The sequence below is a fragment of the Fusarium falciforme genome, chromosome 4 (genome assembly GCF_026873545.1).
Source record: "Fusarium falciforme chromosome 4, complete sequence".
Classification (NCBI taxonomy): Eukaryota; Fungi; Ascomycota; class Sordariomycetes; order Hypocreales; family Nectriaceae; genus Fusarium; species Fusarium falciforme.
In genome coordinates this window covers 3,281,706-3,292,606 of record NC_070547.1, presented here as the reverse complement: position 1 = coordinate 3,292,606, position 10,901 = coordinate 3,281,706, and the positions used below count along the sequence as shown (strand labels likewise).

General features: G+C 54.3%; 2 protein-coding genes across 2 annotated transcripts; one reads left to right on the top strand and one right to left on the bottom strand.

Annotated features, from left to right (window-relative positions):
• Nucleotides 1–346: 346 nt before the first annotated feature.
• On the bottom strand, nt 347–4,199 carry NCS54_00573900 (Protein kinase domain-containing protein; the record flags this gene model as incomplete). The annotated part of the gene is made up of 3 exons (XM_053151227.1): nt 347–621; nt 679–4,092; nt 4,166–4,199. 3 exons carry the CDS (start codon nt 4,197–4,199, stop codon nt 347–349), a joined length of 3,723 nt encoding a protein of 1,240 aa, XP_053007202.1.
• A 4,424-nt stretch (nt 4,200–8,623) lies between these two features.
• Nucleotides 8,624–10,678, top strand: NCS54_00573800 (Hypothetical protein; the record flags this gene model as incomplete). The annotated part of the gene is made up of 1 exon (XM_053151226.1): nt 8,624–10,678. One exon carries the CDS (start codon nt 8,624–8,626, stop codon nt 10,676–10,678), a length of 2,055 nt encoding a protein of 684 aa, XP_053007201.1.
• Nucleotides 10,679–10,901: the final 223 nt, after the last annotated feature.

Here is a 10,901-nt window from a genome sequence, read left to right as displayed (position 1 = left end):
TCAGCCCCTGATCGTGCTGGCTCATGTATAGTAGTAGTAGTAGTAACCCGTCGAATCAAATATAATTCCTGTCAGAAAAGCGCCCTCTCTACCAACTCATCATCGTGCTCAGCCTTTCCTAGCTGAGATGGTCTTTTTCTCTTTTCTATCTTCATTTCGGCTTTCCAATCGAAACATTTCTAACCCACGAAACACACAAATGGAAGAAGGGGTTGGTCTTGTTGCTGGAGGAGGGGGTATCATGACCAAAAAAGAAGTTGCCAGTCGACGTAGGCCAACTCATTTGGCTGACCAGTAGTCGTCGTCATCGTCGTAGTTTCGTTCGAGTGAGAGTAGGATACGGCTCTCATGAGGCGGCGTTAACCTGACACCAGGGGTGCTCCAGCACCTGGTTGATGTCGAAGCGGCCCGCGACGTCGCGGTTCAGCATGCCGCGGATCAGGTCGATGCTCTCCTCACTCATGGTAAAGGGGATACGCAGGTCGCGATCCATGATCTCGTCAATGCTGTAGAAGGGATTCTCCTTGTAGATGATGGTATACAGAAGGATGCCCAGTGCCCAGACGTCTTGCTCTGTACCACGATATGGCTTGCCAGCAAGAACTTCAGGAGCAGCATAATCTAGTCACAAGTTAGTCAGGTCATCAAGCCGATGTTAGGCTCAAGGGGGTTGCGCACCAATCGTTCCTACAAAGACATCAAAAGGACCACTCTTGATGTATGCAGCACTTCCGAAATCAATGAGCTTGATGTTGCCTTCTCCATCGAGGATCACGTTCTCATCCTTGATATCGCGGTGCACCACCCGAGCCTTGGTGTGCAGGTGATGTATGGCATTGGCTACTTGCACGAAGATGCTGCGGCACTCGGACTCCTCCATGTTGGTTCGCAGCTCAATGTAGTCAAACAGGTCCATGCCGGGCAGACCGTGGGGGGTCATCTCGATGTAGTAGTTTATGTCGTCCTCGAAGAATCCCTGCATCTCGATGATATTGGGATGCTGGAACTCGGGTCTGCGGAGGTACTCGAGGACATGGATCTCCAGAGGCACAGTTCCCAGCTTGCGATCCCTGGTCCACGTGTCGACGAGGATACGCCGCTTGGTGACATACTTGAGCACAATCTTCTTACCTGACTGCTTATTTCGGGCTAGCTTCACTTGGCCGTACGCACCCTGGCCCATGTCCTCGAGAATCACGTAGTCGTTGATGGTCTTCTTATGGGGGGGTTCAACCACCTTGGGGGGCGGGGGTGGTTCATCAACTTGGGGAGCAGGCTTTTGCTGGCCGGTGATCTTGGCAGCGGCACTGAGAGTGAGGTCCTTTAATTGCTTAGAGAGCGAGGTTGCCGCAACAAGCAGGTCCTTCCTGGGCGCCTCGTCGTCCGAGGTGATCTCTAGGGGAGTATGGGCCGGGGTCTGACCAGGAGATGGCTGGTGAAGGGGCGTTGCAGCTCCGGACCGGGTAGGGGACTCGAGGTTGTTGAGGTTCGGCTGGGTGCCATGGAGATGGCGGGAGTAGGTAATCCACAGGGCATACACAATTTCTGAACGGGTCACTTCGAACGTCTCGTCGCCACTGCTCGGGTTGGCGTTATCCTCATCACTGCCTTCGACCACCGTCTCGTTGACCACGAGCGTCTTCTTTTCACTCTTGACTACGCGCATTTGAACGTCAACCTTCAGGTCTGACCCGTCGCGGTGCTTTGCGCGTAATCCGGCAGGATGAAGGAAAGCGGAGGCGGCATCAGGGCGATGCTCCTTAAGGGCGAGAAACGCGGATGCCTTTCTGAACCGGTGCTCGGGAACAACCATACCATCGAGCAGCTGAAGGCCGTCTTCTTCTATCAACGAGTCCAGGATCTTGTCGAAATCTGGGATGATGGTGTTGATGGACTTGCCATCCGCCTTTTCGAACCCAAAAAGCGCACCACAAAAGACCGAGTTGGAGCTTCGAATCTTGAGACCCTCTGGCTCGACCACCACGATTCCAGCCATGTGAGGGAACGTCGAGACACGGAGCTGTAGCTTGCCCCTGACTTGCTCGACAGTGCAAGGAATGTTGACGTTGGGCGAGTAAGGGCATGTGAAGAATCTTCGCCGTGTGGCCTGGGCGAAATCAATCTCTCCAGTATTGGGATCGATGCCCTGCCTGGGGATTCGTGGGATAAGCCTGGCGATATCGAACCCTGGAGTAATCGACTCGAAACCCCAGATTGGTAACGTGGATCCTGTCACCTCTTGGACGATGCCATCTTCATCTAGAGAGATGTGGGCTACGTCTTCGTGGATCTCTTCCAGGACCCAGATGAGGCCTACTCGCTTCTCCTTGACCCAAAGGCTAGCAGAGCCTGTTGCGCCATTGCGCTTCTGGATCGGCACAACATCACCACAGAGGAGTACTCCCCTCGATAATGTGTTCCGATGGTGTCCTCCACCACGGGTCTTTGGAGGACTTGGGTCACCGCTGTGAACCGTTTGTGCGCGTCTCGCGGCGTAGCTCCGGGACTGGGTTCTTGAGTTTGGTTTGCTCAAGAGCTGAGCTGTAATACCAGATCGGCCATTGAGTAGTGCTGAAGCTGCCGAAGCTGCCGGCGTTGATTGTCCCGATGACACTTTGGCATCGGAGAATTCGTCCTCTGTTTTCTTGAGAAGTTTGCGCTCCAACCACGCCCGTCTCTCTTCCTGAACCACTTCCAGAATGCCCATCTTGCGCACTTCGGCTTTCGTCACGCCAAACACCAAGCAAGCCAGGTCGTTTGCCGCAATAATTGTCCACGGAGGCTTCACTTCCGTCGTAAAGATTGCTTGGGCGGCCGGAACCCATCGGTTTGTGTGTCCATGAACTGAGGGACCGAGTTGAGTAGGAAAGTTGGATGTTGAGGAGCCAGGCAGCGGCCCCAAAGACGGCGATGCCAATGGCTCTTGATACATGGGCTGGCCGGTCAAGAATGGCTGAGCCATAGTGTCCATCAACTTGTCTTGAACAGACACAGACATTATGTCTGTCATGGTTCGCTTCAGGTTCGTGGGTCGTGAAGGTGCAGGTGCAGGTTTGTCGACAGCGGCAAGAATTTCCTCCTCACCTGTTGGAGGTTTAATTGTTGTTGTTGACTCTGGGACACGATCAACCTCTGTCGGCTCAACAACATTAGCCTTTCTCGTCGTCTCAGTTCGTGATCGGCGAGTCATCGGCGCAGGAGACGTTTGTCGAGGCTGCGTCAAATCAGTGCTCGATACTCGAGGGTTAAAGTTCTTGTCGAAAACGTTGTCTTCCGAGGCTCCAGCAGGGCCCGTCAATGGGGCTGGTTGGTAGAATTCATCAGGGTTTGGAAGATTTCCAGCTCTAATCAGCTGTGCTTGGGCGAGCAGGTCAAGCATGTTTTGAGTCTCAACATCACCACTGGCCCTGGCTTGAGCACTTGCAAGAGCCGCCTGTGACGAGTTCATGGGAAGACTATGGTCCTTCATGAACTCGATAGACCGCTTCAAGACATTGTGCCGGTTGTGCAAGAAGTCTTCGGACTGATTGGCAAAAGAGAACGAGTGCAGAGACTCGGAAGGAAAGCGTGAGAGATCCTCAGAGAAGCTAGGAGATGCCGGACCACCGGCCAGCGGCAGGTTGCCGGTGCTAGAGACCATGGCACTCATCGAGGTGGAGCGAGACAGAGTGGCTACGGAAGGGCTTCGAGACGAGGCTCGGGATCCCGGTAGTGTTGGGTTCCGGGACGGAGGACGTTGTTGTCTTATGCGGCGGAGGCCAGAAAGGCCTAGGCCATGCTCATGATCCGTCATGATGGGGGACCTGGGGTTGACATGGTGGTCAGCGGAAAACGTGCTGGGTTTGGCCGCCACACCCGGGCTGAGCGACACATGATTCCACTCGACGCACCTGGTGATGGCTTCAAGGTCAGCGGCAACCGCCGCCGCCGCAGACGCATCCAGCGACATTCGGACTCTACTACGATCTTGCTTCGGTGACGACTCGCTCGCGGAAACCAGGTTGCCGGTGCTACGGTTCTTGGGCAGGGAGAGCGACGTCGCCAGCTTTTCCCGTCCGCGTTGATGGTCGTCTCCCGTGTGATTTTCGGTGCCTGCGCAAGAGAAGAGCATCGTGGTCAGCTGCGGTGGGGGACGAGTCTAGGTCCATAGGTAGGCAGGGCATACCATGATCAGGTTGTCCGCCATGCATCTGTAGCATAATTGGAGTCGGCCGAGAGAAGGCCGAAACCACAGGTCAGATGGTGAGAAAAGGGCTGCGAGAGAGGCGTGCTCTGAGGATGGCGGGGTTGAGCAGCAAATCTCGGTCGGCTGGGTCTGGTCGCCCAAAAGCTCCAACAAAATGGATCGAAGCCGTCGCCACTAAGGAGAAGTTGCTATCATAGATTGTCTAGGAGAGAAGAGGACGAATCGAAGCAGAGGCCAGCCGGTTTATCGAGGAATATTGATACTCCAGGGTTACGATTCGAGGGGTGGTGGCGGTCGGTGGACGGATGGGGTCGTGTTGTTGCTGGGTCTCAACCTGGCCTGGCTTGTGACCTAGGTGACAAAGAAAACGGTCGAGATCGGCAGATTGGACGAGGACGAGGAGCAGGCAGTCGAGTCGGTAAAAGATGATGTTGATGCTTGAAAAATAAGGGATGGATAAGTCGGCAATGGGGCCAGGGAATACGAGAAGAGGAACAGGCGCTGGACGTCTCAGTCGTAAGGCTCGCGGGAGGAGGGAGGATGGTGGGTTTGGTTTGAGGAGTAGGTAATTACACACTGGACGGCTCTAATTCATGGGGGTTGTGGTGGTTATCATAGGCCGCCCAAGAACAGAGTGATGGAGGCAAAGGGGGCCTCTGATTGGCTGTCATCCAGGCTATGGCTCCCCAAGGTCCCTGAACCCAGGGAGGTTGCGGCGATCACAGTGAAGAACCCCAGCAAGAAACCTACGCAAGCCTGGCAGGAAGCTACAAGTTTCCAATCCGCGTCTGCTGTCAGAGGTGCCCTTGTCCGTCTAGGATTCAAATGACGCCAGCAGCTGGAACCTCGAAGAAGAAGATCAACACCATGTGAAGCACCTCAATCCCCAACGAACGACATGTGCTACGCCAAGCCAAAGGGGGAGCTGGAGCTGGATTGCACCCTGAGATTGCGGTGCTACCTAAAATTTTTGGTCCAAATTTCAATTGGGGGCGAGGCTTGAGGCTCATTGAATTTTTTGTCCTCTGGCTGGGTCCATCCATCCCCGGCCTGCGCGGGCTGTGAGACCAGACAGACTCCGTCACCGACGGCCACTAGAGGGTGGGCGGAATAATAGCGTATCGGTTGAGTTGGCGGCCGGCCCACCTCAGAGTTGAAGAGTGTGTCCAAGACTTTGATCCATGATGCTGCTCTTCTCCAAGATGACTCAACAATGGGAATAAACAATAGCACGTGAACCAAGATTGCGTCGAAGCGCATGAGCTGCCCCTTGTTCCCACGGTAACTCAAAACCTAAATCAAGCTGTTGAATATTGTCGGCCAGTACAGTAGTCCTGCGTGGGACAAAGTAAACAGCCTCTGAGTGAGACCTCAACTTAGTCATCGAGGGCAACACCAAATGAGGTCTAGCATCAAGGGCCCTCCGACTCCCCGGAGGAACGGTTCATCGTCTTCGGGGTCTTGCGTCAAGCGGGAGTATCAATGTGAGTGAGATTACTTGACTGGCGATCACTTCGTCGTGTTACTGTCAAGACGCCCAAGGTTTCGCACATGAATCAGGAGAGAAAAATGCGCAAAATCGGGGGAAATGAGGGCAAAAAGCAACAGCATAGGAGAAGAGGAGCGAACTGTTCCCCTTTTGACGGCCACGTGGAGTTGGGCTTTGCAGTCAACGCCTCCTCGACCCATCCGAGATTGCCAATCGATTCGACTGGAAATCATTCAGCCAAGAGAACGGAGACTCTTGGATTGCGTCAGGGCCCACAGAGGGTTCTCCACTGACGAGAGATCAGCAGAATCAGAGAATAATGGTGAGGACCTACAACTGACTTCCCTGACTATCATGTTGAAGGGGGAAATACCAAGTCAGGGTCGGGGATACGGAGGACATAACTGGCATTTAGTTCTTGAGACATCCATCTTGCTGTCAACCTAATTCAAAGCCACCAGACCAAAAAGGTATTTGGCCATGGCTGTCATGAAAGCTCGATCAGAGGAGTTCGAAGTATCCATGTCCAGTAGCGGGATATCATTAAGACCCAGGTTTTTAGCCAAGGTAGAACAGGCTGCAGATAGCGATCGATATAGGCAGCCTCAGAATCAGATCTTGATTATCACAGCGTGACATAGTCATAAGACCAACCCATAGCTGCCAAAATGTCTCGCCAGGAGACACTAACTCAAACGAGGCACGCGACACCAACGAGTATCACAGCCAGACCAAGCGGAATCGTTATCTCTGCTTCAGGCTGAGAGAAAAAGGGCGTGAATGGTTAACGATAACCAAGACACGAGGGCATATGACCCTGAGACCTGTCACTTGAGAGTCGGTGTCATCTCCAGGTGGGCGCCAAATCCGGGAACAAGACGTCTAGCGGTCCAAAAAGGGGACCAGAGGTGCATATGAAGCGCTGTTGACAAGTGACGCATGAGCAACTAGAATGTTTGTCTCTGACCGCGTTAACCGGCTTGGAGTTCACGCCTTCTTAAAGGCATCATGAGGTGCTTGAAAGCGATAAGAGATGGAGAAGAGCGATAACAACTCGTGGCGGGGTCAACGCTCCGGAGTCCCAAGGTGAGGGGCATTTTTGGCGGGGTTTTCTTCCCCGGGCTCTCGGCATCAAGGCCCGCGTCAACTGGAAGAGGAAGGAACAAGGCCATGAGGCAAAAAAGGCGCCCCAGGACGCAGGCCGCTATTCGACGGCCAGACGCAGCCACGCAAAGAAAACCCTCAGCCCAGCATTCTGTCGTGGACCGCGATCTTTCCCTCACTGGTCGGACGTTGTTCTGACCGCCTTCCAGAACCTGCATGCGGAGAAGCGGCTCCCATGGTTGGTCCATCGCGAGCTGGACCCTTGAGTCAGGGAACGTTTTGCCTACATCTCTGGGTGTAAGGGCCCGAGGACCCCTTGGAACCTTGGGGGACCTTTGGGGGGACGTCTAGAACTGGGCGATCCGAGACAGGCACGCTCGGGTTCAAGGCCTCGAAGCAACGGCGGGTAGCCTCTTGCAGTAATGATGATCCAGTGTAAGTGGTCTTTCTCACCAAAGTTTAAAGCGTGACCAAGAGCGGGATTAAGCAAAAAAGCCACAAACTGGCGCCTTGGGCAAAATGGATGAGATGATGACCAGGAGAAATGGCATTTTTGGGTGATATCTTGCTAGGTACGGCGTAACAACCCAAAGGCTGGTGCCACGCGGACACACGAGAGAGCAGCCTATGTTGGGGATGGCTCGGGTAAGATGGATGGATGGATGGGAGGGTGGAGGCGATGCACACACCTGTGAAGGACCCCCTGAAAGAGACGAGAGGATCCTTGAGTATGGTCTGGAGTGGCCTTGTACTGGACAATACCGATTGGCCTCCGGATCACCGCCCCGTTGGATTATTGGGAAATCTTGTCCGCTTCAGGGTTTGGGGTTGTCGTTTTTGCCTCGTGTATCCCGCGATGTGATTCAAGGTCTCATTCCAGCCAGGACTCGCCGAAGCGCTACCAAGGTTCTTATCGATAGAGTCAACGCCATCCACCCCATCGGATTCCCAGCTATCCATCCATTGATGGGCTGGACGGATGAACTCGCTACAGCCGGAGCTCTGCCCGTACAGTAGCCGACCCCGCCGCCGCTGTAGCACGATAAGAACCTAGACGGTGGGGATTAGCGTGTGAGACCGAGAAGCAGGGTCCTCCCCCTCCCACACCATGCAGCCATCTAGGCTCTGCTGCTAACTCGGACTCGGGCTCGGTAGGTGGTGAGTGGAAAGTCAAGTACGGGTGTGCTCCGAGGGCGCGGTTTCCAGCAGAAAAAAGAAGGCTCCCGTCTTGTTGTTCGTCTTCCTCCTTCTTCTCCTCCATCCCTCTCTCGTTCCGGTGATCACGGTCATGTTGGTCCTCTCATGGGCATGTGCCTTTTACGCGCACCTCGACTGAACGCCCATCATCTCCTCCTGTCTCTCCTGGAAGATCTTACGCCTCGTCCTCAAGTACCACAACGGCCCCGCTGACCACTCCCCCACCACCATCACCCCGTCGTCTGCTGATCTCTAGTCCCCCTCCAAGAGATATCGAGCTCGATAATTTTTTTTCATCCTTCTCCCTTTCACGACAGTTTCATTCTTTTTATTGTTTGCATTTCCCATCGTCGGTGCCCTGTCACCTTTTGCATCCAAACCTAACCTCCGCGAACCGCCTGGCCATCCTCCGTCGACGTCCTTCGCTAGCGATGAGATAGAACAGCGTCCGCCTCAACAGCGACCGAGGAACGCACCAGCCACCCCCCGACCGGCCGGCCTCGCTCGACCGACGAGTACAATTATCAGTGGCGGTATTTTTTCTTTTTGCCTTGAAGGCTTGTCAGCGCAGGAAACGCATCGGTTTTCTTTCATTTTTTGGACACATTTTCTTGCTTTGGTCTTGGTTGTCAGCAACCTCAAACACCATGGACGTACACGAGATAGCGTCATCCGGCACCGCGACGCCGGCCCCAGAAGGCGTATCCACTCCGCCAGCGCCGGACATGCCGGTCAAGGAGAAGAACCGTCACCGGCTGCTCCGACGGATTCAACGGATATCTTCATCACCTTCACTGACCAACTTGCGTCGCTCGAGGTCTGTTGGGAGCCCCTATAGCACACGAAGCACACTCTCGTGTGTTAGTCTCGCTGCTGTTGGCCCACCTCAGACCCCCCACAGCGTCCGATCTCCTACCCCACAATCATCGCCACTGGGGGTTTCCAACGCCTCGACATTTTATGCCCATTCTTCTGGGGAGTTTCCGTTTGAGAGCATCGAGAGTCAATTGGGAATCCGGAAGGTCGACAATGGCACCCCGGCCACAACTCCAGGCACCGTGCCGCTCCCGTCTGATCTCAGGGTGAAGCAAGACGTCCGCCCTGGCATTAAGCCGATCCAGAAGCCACCCTTCCGTTTCTGGGAGAGGATGCCTTACGAGCTCCAAATTCACATCTTCTCCTTCTTCAAACCGAAAGAGCTGGTGCGAACTTCTCGAGTCTCGAGGTCGTTCTACAAGGCCTGTTTCGATGGACAGTTGTGGACATCTCTTGATGCCTCCGAATTCTACCGAGAAGTCCCAGCCGAATCATTGGCCAAGATAATTGTCGCCGCGGGCCCTTTCATCAAAGACCTAAACCTGCGAGGCTGTGTGCAGGTTGAGCACTACAAGCGCACCGAGGTTATTGTCAAGGCGTGCAAGAACCTCATGAATGCAACTCTGGAAGGTTGCCAGAACTTTCAAAAGAATACACTTCACAGCTTGCTGCGAAGCAACGAGAAGCTGGTCAGTCTCAACTTGACTGGACTGACGGCAGTTTCCAATACCTCTTGCAAGATTATTGCTGAATCTTGCCCCCAACTCGAGATTTTCAACATTTCATGGTGTGGCAGAGTGGACGCTCGAGGCGTCAAGGCAGTCGTTGAAGCTTGCCCAAAGCTGAGGGATCTCCGTGCCGGCGAAGTCGGAGGTTTCGACAATTTGGCTGCGGCAAAGGCCATTTTCAAGACCAACAACCTGGAGAGACTGGTTCTGAGCGGCTGCGCGGAGCTCACCGATGAAGCTCTCCAAGTCATGGTGCACGGTGTTGAGCCGGAGATTGATATTCTGACCGATCAGCCAATTGTTCCTCCTCGAAAGCTTCGCCACTTGGATCTCAGCCGTTGTGCTCGTCTCACAGACGCAGGTGTAAAAGCCTTGGGTCACCTTGTGCCAGATCTCGAGGGTCTGCAGCTCTCTGGCTGCAAGCTGTTGAACGACGGTGCCCTCGAGTCCATTCTGGCTTCGACGCCTAGGCTAACGCACCTTGAGCTCGAAGACCTTGAGAATCTCACAAACTCGATCTTGTCTGAACATCTAGCCAAGGCGCCATGTGCTGACTCACTGGAGCACCTTTCCCTGAGCTACTGTGAGAATCTGGGTGATACGGGAATGTTACCGGTTATGGAACGTTGCACGAAACTCAAGAGTGTCGACCTGGACAATACCAGGATTAGCAACCTCGTCCTCGCAGAGGCAGCATCCATGGTTATGAAACGCTCCGAACGATCCATGAAAGCAGGAACACGGCCGGACCTCACTCTCCAGATGGTGGTTTATGACTGTCAGAATGTGACATGGGCGGGTATTCGAGAAGTTCTCTTCCGAAATACTCAAGTCAAGCCTGTCGCAGGCCAGAGCGGCAAAGTGAGCTACCCGACTGAGGTGATCGGATTGAAGTGTTTTTATGGCTGGCAGATGACGGTTGACGAGCACCAGAAGCGGGTTCTGCGGGGGGATCTTGCAGCCGCAGGCCGCTTAGAGAGGAGATGGGCAGATTACATGCAGGCTACCGAGGAAGCGGGCATGACAGGTGCGGGCTACCGGAGACGCAGGCGTCGAGCCCGGGAGGCCCAAGCCCTCCACATGGACGAGGAAGACGGAGGCTTGGGTCCCACGGGTCGCCGGAGGGCTCGCACACTCGGATCATGCTCTGTCATGTGAGCTTCCGATATGACTTATATAACAAGACCAGAGACTGCATGGAATGCGGGTTTCACACACAACAAACGTACATGGATGGGCTTTTTTCGATATTCAAGTCAACAAGGCGGTGTTCAATTTGGGATAGGCAAGCACTTGAACCTACTGGGGTTTTTCAGTGGGCGGCGTCAAGGTAGAACAAGGTATATGTGTTTCTCTGGGTGGTTTCCAGACTGTTTGGCAT